Source organism: Piliocolobus tephrosceles, chromosome 3, assembly GCF_002776525.5.
Source record: "Piliocolobus tephrosceles isolate RC106 chromosome 3, ASM277652v3, whole genome shotgun sequence".
NCBI lineage: Eukaryota > Metazoa > Chordata > Mammalia > Primates > Cercopithecidae > Piliocolobus > Piliocolobus tephrosceles.
Genome location: NC_045436.1, coordinates 88,903,713 through 88,921,704, shown reverse-complemented (window position 1 = coordinate 88,921,704; position 17,992 = coordinate 88,903,713). Strand labels below are relative to the sequence as shown.

Genomic DNA, 17,992 nt, shown 5'->3' with positions numbered 1-17,992 from the left:
CTTCAAAAGATGTGAGTGCTTCTTTAATCATTTTTTTCATAATGTTCTCTCTGTTAAATAAAATAAAAATGTATTCAAGTTATTTCTTAAATATTTGTGCAATCTATTGTTTTTATTTGATGAAATCTACTGTTGAAAGACACATTCTTCAGGGGGAAAATGGCAAAGAAGCTAATTCCCAATAAATAAGTAATAATTAGAGGCCTCTAAGACATGTTGTAAAAATCAGGGCTGGGCCTTACTGGCACCTTTGTTGTAGGTGACACAACAGTCAGTCAAAGTACTTTCCATTATAATTTCCCTCTGGTATTTCCTAACATTTTTTTTTTTTTGTCTTTGAATATTCCTAAGTTTCTCCTTCCACATGGTTAGGGTGAACTATTTTTACATGCCACTTGAAATATAAGTTAAATCATAGGACTACTATATTCAGTTTTGGAAAATTCTCATCTGTCATCTCTTCCACAATGGCTTCTAATGGTCCTACCATGTGAACCACAGACATTGTAAGTATATAGTGGTTGCTAGAGAGTTCTTAGTTTAACTGATGTTGTACTAGAAAAAATATAATTCTTAGTCTTAAGGAAGTTTTATATATCAGATTATGTCTCTATGTGTATGTGTGTGTGTGTATTTGAGACTTACTCTGTGTAAGGGATTGGGAGGAAACTAACTGCCCCACTGATGTTTTTATTTCCCATGATAGTGTTTCCATGTGGGAGCCGGTAGCTCAGGATCACATTGAAAGTCGCCTGGATACTAAGGCCTGTGCTGCTTGTGTCTTGAACTTTCTAAAGTTTGGAAGTCATCAGTCCTACTTAGCAGCTCATTCTTTAAAATCAGGCAGTTCTGTATTTTCCTTGGCCTTCTTCTCCTGGCAAATATTATAAGACCTCAATTCTCATTGTGGGCTAATTATTCTCTTCTATTTGCCTGAACCATAATTCAGTGCAAGGCTACTCCTGCCCAAGGAAATGAGGACAGAAATTATATAATTGAGAATAATGGCTTGAAAGCCATGAACGTCTAGAATCTTGTGCTAAGTCTGATACATACTAGCTTGGTGGTCTTTACCGGTAACTCACCAGTTAAAAATAAAAAAAAAAGAAGTTTTATTTCTCTGCTTTTAATATGGGATCATCATAAAGGCTAACTATTTATTGAATGACAATAATGACCTTGCCCTTGTAGAAAAATCAGGTCTATAATTACTACCTAAATACTGACCTATTAAAAAGGTTGTGATTTTATTCAGGTGGTTGTTGATCGGTAAAATTCCAATATATTCACATTTAATGAGATATAAATATTTTTAAGGATTACTTTCCATTACTAATATATACATTTAACTAACTGCCAACTAAACATTTTCAGAAAATTGTGATGGACCTGACTGAAAAGAAACTATAAATCATTTGGACTTAGTACTTTTAAATGATTAATTAGTACTTTAATTATTCATATACTGAAAAGAAATATTCCTTAGAAACATAAAACTCAACACTAACAATTTTCTTAGCAAACTCTTTCTTTACTGATGATATTAAAGCAGGATGAACAAAAATTCTGAATCATTGGTGTTAAGTAACCCTAGATGATCATGTATCTAGAGTAGCTTTTATAATTAAATGAACCTTAAGAGTTTTGCTGAAACACGAAAGACAGTACTGACCTTTACAAATATCTGGTCTCTTTCTTGAAATTGGTAGATAAAAACAATGAGAAAATATATATAAATTATTTACTAGCCATTTTGGTGGAACCAGGAAAAAAAGTTAAACTACACTCAAAACATTATCCTTTGTATTTCAGGCCCTCCAGGGAAACGAGGTAAGAGAGGCCGAAGAGGAGAATCTGGTAAGTCTCTCTTTCAGCTGCTCTATGTCACTCATGTTCTGGTTAAGTTCCGGCATCTGTTCTTCCTAATTAATGATAATATTGTCTTGTTGGAGGTTGTATATGTGCGTTTAAATCTTCTCTGCTAGACCTAGTTTTTTTTTTGTTTGTTTTTTTAAATCTTCTTATTTCTATCAAACTGCAAAAAGGGGAAGTTTGCAAAGTATTGTTAATTGCAGTTTAGTAACATTTGGTACCCATTTGGGGCTTATTTACTGGGTCAAGTTAAGTCTGTCCTTTCTGTGTACAACGGAGAGTTTCTCAGCTGCACACAGTGTGATAGCATCAGCCACGTTTCCATCTATGTAGGTGGTCAGTAAATGTAGGTCCTTTGCAAAAACATCTGCCTTGGGACACTAGGGCACGTGTCTTAGGAAGCTGTGTTGCTATTTTATCCAGTTGGCACAATTTTGTCATGCTTTTACTCTCATTGTTTTCAAAATCTGAGAATGTGTTATCCTTCTTGTACAACCATGGAATTTTATTAATGACAGGAGCCTTAGTAATCAATCCAGAATTTCCATTTTGTAGTGGAGGAAATGGAGGCCCATAGCAGTCAGGTGATTTGGCCAAGGCAGAACTTGAAACAGAACCAATTGTCCTGATTCCTACTTCAGGACATTCTTGCTTTCAGGTCAAATCCCTCTATGTAAAACAAATCTCCAATGTAAAACAGAAAAGTCAAACTGAGGTGATCTGTATAAATTAGTTCACTGACCGTTTTTCTTTTTTTTGGGAAGTGACCACATAAAGTCTTATGAGGCCATTAATTCTTCCATGCAAGATAAAGTAATTTAAGATTTGACTCTAGCATGCCGTAAATTGTTATTTTTCAGTATTTTCTCTAAATATTTATCAATATTAAAAATAATCAATTACTAAGTATTGAAACAGAAACATTAACCTATCAAGAAGAGCTGATAGCAGATTGATGTGTGGTTTATTTTCTTGCCTCATGTCCTCTTCCATTTTAAGAAAGATGTAAGAGTAAAAAGCGTTTATGAAAATTTATTAGTTTGAGCAGTGTAGTTGCTTTTTTCTTTTTTAAAGAGTGTTACCAAAAGCTACCTTTAAAGCTCATTGAATCTAAATAATTGGAAACTTGTGTAGGTATTCCTTCACAAAGTTTAAAGTCTTCTGATAGAGGATACTTTATAAATTTGTTTTGAGGAAAAAGAAATGATAAAACATTAGTGGAATCAGATAATCATAGAAATGATCTTTCATTGTTGTCAAAAGAAAGAAGATTATGGGGAAAAAGTGAAAAATGTATGCTTATACAAAGTTTCATAGAAAATAAAAGCCAATTTCCAACTTCCTAGCTACTTAGAACTGGTATTTTAATTGAGCATAATGGTATGTGAAATATTTAAAATTGTCTTAGACTTTGCCTGTTTTGATGGTTTTAAAGAAATTTATATAAACATGAGGAACTAGACTTTTATATATTTATAATAGTGTCGAATAAAAAATTCTAAGGACAAATAATGGGTACATTTCTCATTTGGCTGTTTTATCAAACTCAAGAAGTTATATATCAATTCTCTGTAATGGGTCTATCATAAATTACCAAATATTCTCATAATTCATACTTATCTAAACTTTTATAAGTTAGTCTTTACTTAAGATATATGAACCTCTCAGTAATTCATAGACAGGCTTCAGGCAATCTAAAAATCACTTGAAATTTTATGTAAAATTTTGTGTTACAATTATAAATTTTTCTGAAATGGTCTCAAAGGCTCCATGGCCTAAAAACGGTTAAGAATCAGTGAATTTTAAAAAATTTCCATGTCTGTTATATCATGCTGATGATTACGCGCATATCTTTTGTTTGATTTTAATATTTTGCATATTCACTAACTCATCTCTCTCCCTCTTCTTCTCTCTCCACCTGCTCCCCTGATAGGTCCTCCTGTAAGTACGTTTGCTGCACTTTGGCTTGTTTGCATTTATCAGGATCACGTATGTTAAAACTTTGTTAAAACACCAAAATATAGCCTATATGTCTATTAGAAAAATGTTACTGACCTTTTAAGAGTATACTTAAAGTTTGGAAAATTATTTTTTAAATACACACTTTTGTGATCATGTGATATGTTAGAATGCAATATATGTCCATTTAAATTTGTTTTAAATTTTTTTATTTACATAGGTTATTGGGGAACAGGTGGTATTTGGTTACATGAGTAAGTTCTTTAGCAGTGATTTGTGAGATTTTGGTGCACCCATCACCTGAGCAGTATACACTTTACCCTATTTGTGGTTGTTTATCCCTCACCCCCTTCCCACCTTTTCCCCTGAGTTCCCAAAGTCCATTGTGTCATTCTTATGCCTTTGCATCCTCATAGCTTAGCTCCCACTTATGAGTGAGAACATACGATGAGAAACATTTATTTCTGATATGATCACACACCAATACCCTCGTGGGATTTTTGGATAACTTATGAAGCTTCTGATTTTAAATCCTTTTCCTGGAATTCTGAGGTTTCTTTTGCAAGCAAATCTCCAAGCTATTTCATACTTCTTTTTTCATCTGTTTAAACTTGTATCTGAAATATTTGCATTTGCCAGTCTACCAAATGTAGATGACAACATGATCATGGAAATGATACCCCCAGTGAGCTCGGACCAGTCCTCCCTCCTTAGGCAACACTTCTTTTGAAGTCTGTTGGAGTTTTGCCTGCGTAAAGAACATGAGATGGAGCCCTTGGAGAGTTTCACTTTCTTTTTTCTTTCCTTGAGTAGGTCATAGCTGCAGCATTCCAGTCTGCTTTGCACTCACAGGAACAGATTATCTTGTCAGCTCTGAGCTAGATGTGTTTTTGAGTAATATACTGGATAACTGTATCTGACCCCAGTGTTTATACGGTGCACTGTGCATTTACGGTAGCAATGATCATTGGCCTTCAGATATTTTCTCATCCTGGATAGCCAGTTTGCTCCAGCGTTTGCAGACTCCACATTGGCAACTTATCTAACAGGCCAGCATGGTCCAGGGAGAGGGGCTTGGCGTATACTCGTTTGCTTTATTCAGAGGAAACATTGGCTTCCAAATATCTTTTGCAGTCTTCCTGCCACGTTCAAGGATGGAACATTAATCATGTTAGAAATGACTTTGCTTCTGTAACTGACTTTCAACTCTTGCTTAATGCTAGGCAGATGGCATGCCCTAGGTCTAAGAGTCTTTACTTTTTGGCTTCATACTCAAGTCTCTTCATGTTAAGTAAGTAACAAACCACTACTACCCAGAGGAAACTCCTGAGGTTACGGCTGGAGTAGAGTATTCAAGGCTTCTTTTTGTGGAATCCACATTAGCTATGCCAAAAGGTAGTTAAATCTCATTTCTGCCTTGTGAATTCTTCAGAATTCTAGTACTTCCTCTTTGATTCCTCGAAAATTCAAGCAACCATATAGTTCTCGCTTTCTTGAGGCCGTTAGTCCAAATTTTCTACCTAAAGATGTCAATTGTTCCTCCTTTTCTTATTATATATAAATAATTAGCATTAAGCCCCTAATGTAAGGCAAGCAGTATTCTAGGCACTTTACATGTACAATTTCATTTTGTTCTCACACCAACCCTCTGATGTTACCATTCCTATTGTTCAGTGAGGAAACAGGCTCATAGAGGTTAATTACTAAAGGTTGCACAGCTAGAGGATTTGCAAAGTTGAAATTCAATTAGATATGTCTGATTTCAAATCGATTCAGTTTACCACTTTATTCCATTCCTTATGAATTATAGTTGTGTTATAACATGGATCATTGTTACATGGGTTTGTCAGGCCATGGGTGAAATCATATTCTTTGATTAAAATAATCACATATAATGTAAAATTATGGCCAAAAATGCAAAATGGCTAATTTTTAAAACAAGTATTGATACTGTCCCACCTTGACTACATTTTAAAGAAGTTATAATATGTTTGGCAAACAGCATCAAATCCAATAAATAAAATATAATCATGAGTTTCCATACTGACTAGAAGATAATTCAAGTTGCTTATATTTGATAAGATGAAAAAACATTGATTGTACAAAAGAGAAAAAACATTGATTACGCTATCTTTACTAATCAAATAGAACCCTACCATAGTACTTAGGACCCAATATCATGGGCTTCCTTGTGGGTAAAATACATTACGATGAAATCCTCTTGAGCTTCCAATTCCTAAATCTCCACGTATAATATCTAAAAAGTATCTGCCTTCCATCACATTTTGCTTTAGAATATGTGGCTTTATAACAAATTTCTGGCATGTTTTTTATATCAGAGTAAATATTAATGAACAATGGAATTATTGCAATTAGATAAATTTATCAGCAATATGTTTATTTAGAGACAATACCCAGTTACTGACAATTTGAATTTCTAGGGACTCTTCCTATTTTTACATCACCTTAATTTTATGTACAGTTAACCCTTGAACAGTGTGAGGGTGAGGGGCACCAACCCTCTGCTCAGTGAGAAATCCACAGATAACTTTTGACTCCCCAGAACTTTACTACCAATAACCGACTGTTGACAGAAAACCTTACCGATAACACAAACGGTTAATTAATATACATTTTGTGTGTTGTATGTATTACATACTGCATTCGTACAACAAGCTGGAGAAAAGATGTTATTTAGAAAATCACAATGAAGAGAAAATACATTTACTATTCATTAAGTAGAAGTGGATCATCACAAAACTCTTCATCCTCACCATGTTCACATTGAATAGTCTGAGGAGGAGAAGGACGAAAAGGGGTGTCTTGTTATCAGCAGAGAAGGAAAACTGGCATATAAGTGGACCAATGTGGTTCAAACCCATGCTGTTTAAAGTCAACTGTTTATTTTTTCCTTTCACTTCTTTTGCCTGAACTAAAATCTGACAGTTTACGAATTTTATTTTTAGAGAAATGTACTGTCCTACTTTATATCTTTTAAAACATTATTCAACTGTCTCCACAAGTAAGCTATCGAGGGATATATTGTCATCTTAATCACAGTTGCCCTAACCTCCATTCTGCACTCTAAATATAAAGCACAAAATTGGTCTGAGAAGTTAGTCTTGCTTCTGGTGAGCAATCCTTGGCACAAAATCTATGTCAAGTAAATTTCTCAAACTTTCTTCTGGCCCGCAGTTCCCATGGTGTTGTGGCTTCATGTGTACAGACAGATTAGAAAGTGTAACCTCGGGTCTTGATGTGTATTTTCCTGTCATTCACTTTCAGTTCATTGTGGAATGTGCTCCAACAGTGCAAGAGACATTTGGGCACTAATTCAAACAAACAAACAAATGAACGAACAAATAAAAAATTAGATGGCCCAGGGGATAATGGCAGATCTCCCTGTAAGATTAAAAGAAACAAAAAAGTATTAATGATAAAATTTAATTTAGCAACCATATATTTACAGCTTTACTTAGAATGTTCTGGAAAACTTGGATATATTCCACTACAATTATGTGTGGATATATAACTATGTGTTTTTTTTTTTTGTCAGTTTTTGTAGTCTTGCATATTGAGATCATTTATAATTTAAACTTGAAATACAACTTGAATTAGATCCCATGTATCAATTTCCTCTCTAGGAAGCTTTCAGCTTATTACTCAGCCTTATCTATTTTGACACACACACACACACACACACACACAATCAGAGGAGTCTCTGCTAAAAATGGCTGCAACAGAGCAATTTTGTGACAATGTATGTAATTTGTTTTTAAGTGAACATCAGATACTTTTTTCTATTTTCTTTCTCATAAAGGTAACACATACTGGAATATTGTTCTAATGGACTCTATGCATGTGCTTTGAGCATCTAGCTCTCTGCTAGAATGATTTGTCAGTCCATTGTATTATGTGACTGTCAAATGGTACCTTCTATTTTGGATCATTTAAAAATAAGTTTTTACTTTAATAGGAGGCAGAGAGAGTTTGATCAAAATTTACAAAATGACTTTAGGATTTTTAAATGGAGCAAATTTTACATATAGTTTTGATCTTTTTCAGAGTCAATAGTGGGTGCAGTCTCTCTGTCTCTTTGTCCCAAAAAGAAGTGTTATTCTAAAATTCACAGGTCACAGAATCAAGCAAGTCCTGTAATTATAGCCAGAAAAGAGCCAGGAGACCTTTTTATAACTGGCTGTTTTATTTGTATCAGTCTATCAAGCCCTATAATGATGCCTGACTGACAGGGATATGATGTTATTGTTGGTCGTGCAGAACCCTCTGAGGTGTGAAATACGACTCTGTTGTGCAGCCTGCTCTGTCCTGTCTACCTTTAACAATTGTCATCTCGGTTTGAACCCCTAGAATCTTGTTGACAGATGAATGAAGCAGACTTGGCCAAGTTAAGCTTACAATGCTATTTCTGCCAATGTGGTAGATGAATTAGGACAAGAAATCTCAGTAGAACTTTTAGATGAAAACCTCTGATACCTTTACTGCATATTGAAAAAATGATAAGATTTTTAAGTCAAATTATGTCTTTTCCTGATATACTAATAACTACAATTTATAGCAGCTACCTACCATGTGTCACTTTACATACCAATTCTCAGACCACCCTGTGACCTAGGGAGTTACTATATCTATTTTACAGAGGAGAAAGCTGAGGATTGGACCAGTCAAATCATATACCCAAGGGTGCATGCACATCTAGCAGGAGGCAGAACTGAAATGTGAACCCAGGTCTGTCCCTCTTCAAAGTCCCCCATATTTCCATAAGATGTTTTTCAGGCAAGTAAGGTTTAAGTGATACCACCTTCTTTGTAAGCATCTTCTTTGTTGTATCTTATCCTATCCTCATCCTGTATGGTTCATATTAAGCTCTTAGTTATTTGTAGATCTTACATCTTATGCCTGCTCTTTTAAACTGCCAGTTACTCAAAACAAACTCGTAAATCATCTAATTATCATTTAGCAGAAGCAAATCATGTGAAGGTATGAGCTTTGCCTCTTTGAGTTAAGAAAACTAGGTATAAAATTTTCTTGAAGTTTTTCAGCCAATATTCCTTTAATTACTCCTTTGTTATATTCCTACTTAATTATTATAATATTTAAACATTTATATTTGGACTCAAAGAGTGTGCTTTTCAATGTGCACTAACTGTTATTTTTTTCTATAATAACAGGGTGTTATGATTATTGATGGAGGGAACAAACTATTCATCTTGTAGGAGGCAGTATGGGTGTAAAATACCAGCATAGCCAGATCAATTCAGTCATTATAACAGTCACCATAACAAACCAAAGAAGCAAAAGCAAGAGAATTAATTTGCCCTGAAAGGCTGTTTGGGGGTAGAGTTTTAATAGAATGATCTCAGACTGTCACTTGTCAAATAAACAACTCAGGTTGTTCATTTTGAGACCCTGCACACTGATTTGTCTTCTAGGCCAGAAAGCAGAAAAAGAAAAAGAATATAACTATGAATGTGTACATAGAAGAGTTTCTCTAGTATCTTTTCATGTCTTCTGTATTGAGTGGTTTGGGCTTCCGTTTGTAGAGGGCACTGTGTCTAGTGGCAGTCTGTTTTAATGCTTCCTCTGCTATCGTTTCTGTAGATGTAGTGCCAAGTTAAGCAGAATTTTGGAATTCTGGAAGTGACAACATTAAGGGGCAAAGAGCTGCAAACTGAGCTTAAGTAAGGCTGTGAAAGTAAAAAAAATTTTAAAAATAAAATTTTAAAAAAGGAACAAGGAAGAAGAAATAGACATACAAAAATATTGACAATTTTTTTTGCAACATTATTTTTTTCTTACGGTCTATTTCTGGATACCATCTGCTTTAGAATAACTTTAGCTGTTGTAACAGACGGACCTTAAGATGTTAGTGGCTTACCACAGTAAAAATTCATTTTTTATGCATAGTGATGGGCAAGGCTCCTTGCAGGAGCCCAGACTGCTGGAGACTCTGCCATCTTTAACATGTGTGTTCCAAGGCTATCTTGGGCATGGATGCACCGCCATAGATAAGGAAAGATCGGTGGGTCAGATGGGAGGATTCTTTTGACCATTATTGGAAGTTTAGGATTTTATGATTTATATCTCTTCTGACCACATTCCTTTGGCAAGAGGCAAGTCACATGTTCATACCTAACTGCAAGAGAGGGAGAGAAATGTAGCTGTGGGCTCAGAAGGAAAAGTAAACAAATTTGGCGAACAGCCAGTCTCCACAGATCTGAGTCTCCACAGCCCAACTAGAAATAATTCCTGAAGAAATAAAAAGAACCAGAAATCATCACTTGGGAATAATGTGGCCTCAGTCTTGTAACATTTTAGAGAAGAACATTCATTAAAACTATTATCACTAGAAACCTAGAACAGAAAAAAAATTAAAGGAACAGGATTTTAAAAAAAAAGAGTGACGTAAAAGTTAAAGGGTAGTCTGTAAAAAGAGAAAGGTATTAATGGCAGGTCATGAGACCCAGGCCTTCCAGATTACTTCATAATCTCATTGATGATGAGGACTTTTTATTTTTCAGCATTTCTCAAATCTGTAAGCACCTGTATTCATTGTTACGACCTTCTCTTTCCTTGTACCGTTTCTCTTGCCATGGAGTGGCTTAGATCTATAACAGTATTGGGTCCAGGGTAACCTCCTCAACTAGGCACAATTCTGGTTATCTGTCTGGTTTCATATTCCCAATTGTTTCAGGATAAAGTTTAATTTTAAGCAATACTTCTGTGAAAAAAAGTGACTAACACTTTTAGAGTCAGTTTCATAAGGCTTGAAGAGTGAGCCACTGCCATTCTTATGGTAGGAAACGATAACATTTTAAAAGTGAGAGTTTAGGACTGAATCCTTTCTCTCCCCAGGATACTTGATAGGTCAAATTAACGTTGCTTCTTTTCAAATTAAAAAATAAAAACCAAAACAGACAGTACAAGGCAGTCAAAATTTCTAAAAGGAAAATTTTAAAGGAATGCCTCAGTTTTAAAGTCTTTGCTGTTAGTTGATGATTGGACACCTGTGTACTGTTCTAATGTGCAGTGTCCGAACAAATAGGGTGTCATGTCACTGCTTCCTGTTTTGCTTTCTTATGACCAAATACTTAGTCATGTTGCTGAATTCCTAGGGCTGTCTGCCTGATGCAGACCTGTAAATATCTTATGGGACTAATTAGGGAAGTAATTATATGACTCTTGCAGGTTTGTGAGGCAATAACTAGCTATATTCAAGAAAGCCACTTGAAAATAAAGTGCTGTTACAAAGCAGCTTAGACACATTTTGAATGTTAATATTTTGAACAAGGTCAAATGAGTGAATGATTATTGTTTCCTCATGAATGGCTAAACATTTAATAATCTTTGGCAGCATGTGACCAGAGAAGGGCTCAATGTTCCCATTCTTCCAAACTAGCTATGTGAAATGCTGTGATTCCTCTTATACAAAGGGTGGACACCATGAAGCTGGCCTACATTTGGTCTAAGTTAACTAAGTGCTGTATTTGGTCTTAACTGGGTCATGGGCTATAATGTGGAAAGAATCCCCTTCTTTAATCATTAAATAAGTTTTTGTTTCTGTTTCGGTGGAATTAAAAAGACATCAAGATGTGGAATCTAAAGTGTTCCAGGTTACCTAGATGTTCTTATGTTTTTAAAAATTAATGATATTTTTATTACACTTTTTGAAACAAATTCTCATGCATCCTTAAGATTTGCATAGGGTTAAATGAAATAAAACATGCATCTTTTGTTACTTGCTAATATCTTTGGCCTCAAAGATATACACACAAGCAAATATGCACACATATCTCTAGTTCTTATTTCTGCATAATTTTGAAAGAAGGTATTTCTGTATGGTCAAGGAAAGATAAAAGGATGGAATATAGAATTTAGAGACAGGAGAGACTTTAAAGGATTGTTAATAATTAGTTCATAGATTTATTTAAAAGATAATGCATATTCTCACACTGATTCATTCATCAAACTAATACTGAGTGCTTAATACATACCACACCCTCTGCTATATGATGAGAATAAATGGCAAATAAGACATGGCTTTTGCCTTCAAGGACCTTATCATCTAGAGAGGAACAAAACAAAACAAAAACATAGCAATCTTGTGAGAGAAGTATGCACCAGGATATGCCAAGGTGCAGTGGGAAGACAGTAGAGAATACAATCCAGATTTAGATATGGAGAGGATAGGAATGCCTGTGGATCTGAGATCAGTGAAGGACTTGTCAGGATGAAAAATCAAAGTAGTGTGTATTTTCAAAGAGGTTAGCATTTTCAAAGCCTTTGGAACCCAAGAAAGAAAAAAACTGGCATTTTTTGAAGTGGTGTATGAAATAAAGCTGAAATGTAAAGTTCAAGAAAGAGATTAGGAAGTAACTAGTAAAATCAGAGATTGGAGCAGGATGAGGCTATGGAGAACTTTGCATGCCATTCCAAGTGGTCACCCTAAAAGTATGCAGTCTTAGAAGGGCTAAAGGAGCAGGGTGGCAGGGTTAGAGGAACATTGGAGAAGGCCATTCTGCTAAAGGACAAGGAGGCGGACAAATAGGAAGAGAGAGATGATTAGAGTATTGGTGCAGCTAATCGGGGGGACATAAAACGATTTGGAAAGAATGGCAGCAGGGGAGATGTAGAGACTGGAGCAGATTTAGGTGGCATTAATGAGGTAGGAATGACAGATGTGTGATGATGTAGGAATGAAGAGGAGATAGAAGTGGAGGTGGCTCTCAGTCCTCATTCTGGCAAATCATAGTGAGACCACTGAGATGGAGAATACAGACAGAAGAGCAGACTTGGGTAGGGGTTGATGGTGAGGGCTTCATCTGAGAAACTGTTTCATGAAAGAACTATAAGGTTGCTGGAGTAGACACAAGCAGTCACCCAGAGGAAGAAGGGAAGGATGAATCTCCAGTGGGGATAGAGGGGGACACTGCAGGAACAGCAACTCAAGAAAAGAAGCCTGTTATGGGAAGCAAAGATTTCTGGTTTGAACATTTGAGTTTGAGCTATTGGTAAGACAGCTAAGTGGAGATATTTATTGACTTCGAGAGCCACCAAACTCTTCTCATTGTGTCCAAAAGTGCTCATTTGCTCAGGACTTTATTCTCTCTATACTGTATTGCTGGCATGATTGGAATGCACATGTTCCTGCAAAATAGCAAATAAGATAAAGACTAAAAAGAATCCAATGGGTTTACCAATAGAAACAGCCTTAATGATTGTATCACTCAGGGTGCTCCAGAGAAACAGAACCACAGGGCACCTATAGAGGTATGGGGATTTATTTTATGGAATTGGCTCATGCCGTTGTAGGAACTGGTAGGTCTGAAATCTGTAGGGCAGACCTGAAGGCTGGAACTGAGGCAAGATTTCTACGTTAAATCTTGAGATAGAATTCTTTCTTCTCCGGGAAACTTCAGTTTTTGTTCTTAAGGCCTTCAAATGATTGGATGAAGCCCTCCCACATTATTGAGGGAAATCTGCTTTACTTAGTGAACTGATGGTAAACATTAATCACATCCACAGCAACATCTAGACTAGTATTTGTCCAAACAACTGGGCACCGCAGCCTAGCCAACTTGACACATCAAATTAACCATCACAGTAAGGTTGTAAACAGACACCTCTTCAAGTTCTACTTTTTCAAATCCTTGCTGAACATGCACAGATGTACCCTCACACTTGTCTTTCATGGCTTTCTTCTCCTTTCTCTGTAATTCCTTCCTCCTTCTTCTTTTGTCCATTTCCTTGATTCAGCTTTCATATTCCATGTGCATAACCTAGTAACTTGGCAGTGTTATGTAAATATGCATGCCAGATTTGATAAGCTTTCCTGGCTAAAAATAATATAATACATTTAATTGAAAGTAAGTCATTAAAAGCCCGTTCAAGTAGGTCATTTGATGCTCTGACCCCATGAAGAAGGCAGGACTGATAAAATTGTGCTATTTTTCTTTATAGCTGTCAGCAAGGGCTCAGAGGAGAGTGACAGACTTAGGGCACACATGGCTCAGAAGTGACACGTGGGCCAGCTCTAAGCTGTGGAAGTCTTACATTTTATTTTTCTGTAGCAAATAAATACAGACCCACACACTTTTAGAGAAAAGTTACAAAAGAGTCTCTCTGCTATTGACACATGCGAGGATGAAATATTCCTGGAAAACTGGCATTTGGAACCTATGTAAAAGACATTGATTGGTGCTAGCATTTCTGCTGCCCAGCAGAGGGGCTGGTGAAGGATTGCGGGTAGCACTAGTCAGGAGAGTTTTGAGAGGCCACCAGAGTAGGCTGCACTGCAGACCATGCCAGGCAGCCTCACTGTGTGCTCCCCTCATCCTGGCTTTGGATCCATTATACCTCACTGTGTTCTATGGAGGAAGAGGAGAGTGGAGATAGAAGAGCTAAAGAATCCATGCAAAGTGGCCAAGTCACCACTTCCATTAATAAATGAAATCCATATTTTTGCAGCTAATCCATGAGAAAGAAGGAGAGTATTTGGCAGGCAGAGTAGAAACCCAATCTGGAAACTACAAATTTAAAAACAATTATTTTATATTTTATATCACAAGCTTCCTTTTGGAGGCCTTTGTTAGCTACATCTATGTTATGATGTTCTTCTGGAAGAAAAAAATGGAAGCATTCTAAGAGCTTTGCTGCCCAGAGCACAAGGGTTTTATAGGACACAGGAAAGCATACTTCAGTCCTGTACTGCAGACACAGTCTTTTATTCTGATATATAATTCCATTCAACTGTAGTAGACACACATACTTTGTCTCTTGATTTGCAGTTTGGGGAACAATTTCAACTTGCTCCCTTCCAGACAGCATTATTAACAACCAATTGGCATACAGTTCAGGCTTTTTCACAGGTGAGAGTGAAAATTCAAAGAGTGGATTAGAGAGTTCTCTGCAGGCATGCTGGATAATTTATCACCCTTCTGTGGTAATGGCTGAATGTATATATCTTTCACCATATGTAGCCTTCCATTTAGACTTCTAATCAATGGTGAAGAATAACAACTGGTTTTTAAAAACCATCCCTTGGAGTGGAACTAATCAGCTTGTGGTTTCCTTTCAGGTAGTCTGACCATTATTCAATATGCCCTGTGTATATCCTTGGATAGGAAATGACCTAAACTTCCACTTCCAGTTATGTGGATTATTTATCCTGATGCCCTCTCCACATCCACCCAACGCTCTACTTTGCATATTAAAGTTAAGCCTCTAATCATTGAATCTTCATGTCTGGAAAGCTGATCTGGAGTTGCCATTACATACAAACTTACTTTATACATTATATGGCATGAGTTGAAAAGAAAATGTTATAGAATTCTTGTATTGTTTACCAGTTTGAAAGTCGCATGAGAGATGAGAATTTATTCCTTTGTCTGAGTAGATCCCCTGGGTTCTATTTGTTAAGAAGGTTATTTTCCCATAGGCATTAGCTTGCTTGTTTAGAGGAAAAAAAAAATCCTTTTTAAATCTTTAGTTTGGGCCGGGCGAAGTAGCTCACGCCTGTAATCCCAGCACTTTGGGAGGTCGAGGTGGGCGGATCATGAAGTGAGGAGATCGAGACCATCCTGGCTAGCACGGTGAAACCCTGTCTCTACTAAAACTACAAAAAATCAGCCGGGCATGGTGGTGGGTGCCTGTAGTCCCAGCTGCTCGGGAGGCTGAGGCAGGAGAATGGCATGAACCCGGGAGGTGGAGCTTGCAGTGAGCTGAGATCACACCACTGCATTCCAGCCTGGGCAACAGAGCAAGACTCTGTCTCAAAAAAATAAAATAAACATAAAAAATAAAAATAAAAATCAAATAACATAAAAATCTTTAGTTTGGTGATATTAATAGAGTTTAGGAGAAGAGAGTTTGAAGAGCATAAACAAACTGATGGCAATTTTAGATCGTTGGAACATTTTAAACAAAATGGAACATTGCTTGATCTTGTAACAAATATCATAATTTATAAGAAATTCACTACAAAAATTGTACATTTCCTATAATATGACGTTTCCTATGTGTAGATTTTAATCAAAACCACAAGGCAAATGAATTTGGATTGGGAAACCTCTTCCTATTCATCATTGAGAAGGAGAAGCTTTTATTTTGTCATTAAAAAGTATCCTTAAAAAGTAGGAACTTTCATTCATTCCTGTTCATTTCTAGAACTTCCAATACTATCTAGAAATTCCAATAACTAAAGTACCCTGGTCATTTCTAGGTTTCTGTTCTGTTAAAAGTAAATTTAAATAGAAAGTTTTTATTCTTACAAATTATTATTGGAAATTGATCTGTCTCCTCTCCCTTTATACTACCTGGAGCCCAAACTATTGCTCTAAAGTACTGTAATTACCAAGATGTAACATACTTTAATACTTTCAATGATTTATAATACACTTATTATTTTGTCAGTAAATTAGACTCCATGGACAATATAAGTATTCATTTTAGGAAGAGTTTGGTAACAGTTAATCAATGATTTACATTAGAAGATTTCTTGCTTAGGGACTGGAAGTCAGCATCATTTCAGATGTGCCTTTGTTGGCTGATAGTAGCCATGGCAGGTAGCATACTACTAAAATCAAGATGATAAATCTCTTGAAAAAGGATACTTACTGTGTTACTATATGTTCTCACCTTGTCTCACCCTATGCTGGGTATGCTTTTAAATCCTTTAGGATACTAAAAATGGTATCCTACATTACAGGCCTTCAAACTTCTTACTTTTAAACTATAACCAAAATTAGCTAAATGTTGTTTGACTTTAACTATCAAGGCATCATATGAATCCCAGTAATATGAATATGTGTCCTTATATAAGATTTCAGCTCCCTGTCTAAACATCCAAATACAGAGCCCCATAGTGGAGTGTTACATTTTAATATTTGGCATTTATAAGCTTTTAATTTCTTTTAAACAAATTTCAAAGTGATGCATATATAGAAATTGACCAAGATTATTGACTTGTCTTGTTGGAACTGTCTTGTAGCTCAGACTTTTCTGCTAACTAGATAAAAAGAATCTTTCAGAAGGATATTTTCCTGAAATTTTTATCTTCAAACCATGAAAAGTTTCAGAGTGCATAAAACTTATAGAATTGATAAGAGTTAATAGGAAACTTAGAGATTGGGTCCAAGCTAGGTCTTCATTTTTTTAAGTTAATGAATTGAAAGTGAAGCCCAAATAGGAATTTGAAGAGGGATCTTGTCACATGGACAGAACCACTCTGCAGTGATGAAAGTGGACACAATGAATTATGGTATACTGTATGTTGTTGTATCTAAATTAATTCATTTCTAAGGGAATATCTTTTTTAATGCTCCATATATTTAAAAGTTCAATTCATCAAAGTCATCATACCATATCTGTTAAAAAGATTCATTTCTTGCTGAACTATAGCCAACAAATTTTCCAGAAATGACATTTTTCATAGTTTATTGTGTCCTCATTATCAAGGCAAAAACCACATCAAATGTGTTTCTTGAGTGACACTCAAGATGAGTGAGAATGTGCATTGTGTTTCTGTATGTGGAGCTTTCAGTTTCTTAAGTATAATGAGAACTTTTAGGTAAAGATATTTTTCAGGTTTCAATACTACTACATTTTTGTTATTTAAATATTTGAGTGGTTAAGGAATGGAATAGCACTACCAAGGGAATCTATTTTCTATTCTTTAAGTACTATAATATTATTCTTTAATTACTTGAGTTAAATCTCAAAACTTTGTTAATCTTTAATTGCTTGTGTTTCACCTTAATTTAAATGTCAATTGAGAGGAAGTTTGGGAATCTGTTTTTTAATTAAAATATTTAAATAATTTGCCATTATTTATTAACTTTGATTTTATTATTCCTTTTGAATTATTATTGTTAATGTTTGTGCAAGTATAAGAATAAACATTTATTATGTAATGACATAAGATTAATGATGTTTGGTGTAAAAGATATTACTGTCAAAATAAATTAGCTTCTTTTTCCTGCAAATATTAGAGGAAAAGTTGATTTTATAGCATTAATAAATAGGCTAATATTCTTCATTATTCTTTACCTGCTATGTGTTCTTCATGAAAGGGAGATGTTGAAGACAATTTAGAAACCTGGAAATTTTCTACACCAAAAAATAGACAGGTTAAAATTCCATTCCC

At 35.4% G+C, this 17,992-nt stretch overlaps 1 protein-coding gene across 2 annotated transcripts in view; it reads left to right on the top strand.

Moving 5' to 3' along the window:
- The window catches only part of COL25A1 (collagen type XXV alpha 1 chain), a 496,532-nt gene that overhangs the window by 243,148 nt on the left and 235,392 nt on the right, over positions 1-17,992 (top strand). For both annotated transcript variants that reach the window (XM_023219885.3, XM_023219886.3), the window contains 2 exons: positions 1,813-1,857; positions 3,806-3,813. In XM_023219885.3, coding sequence (XP_023075653.1) covers positions 1,813-1,857; positions 3,806-3,813 — 53 coding nt within the window. The remainder of the gene's footprint in view (positions 1-1,812; positions 1,858-3,805; positions 3,814-17,992) is intronic.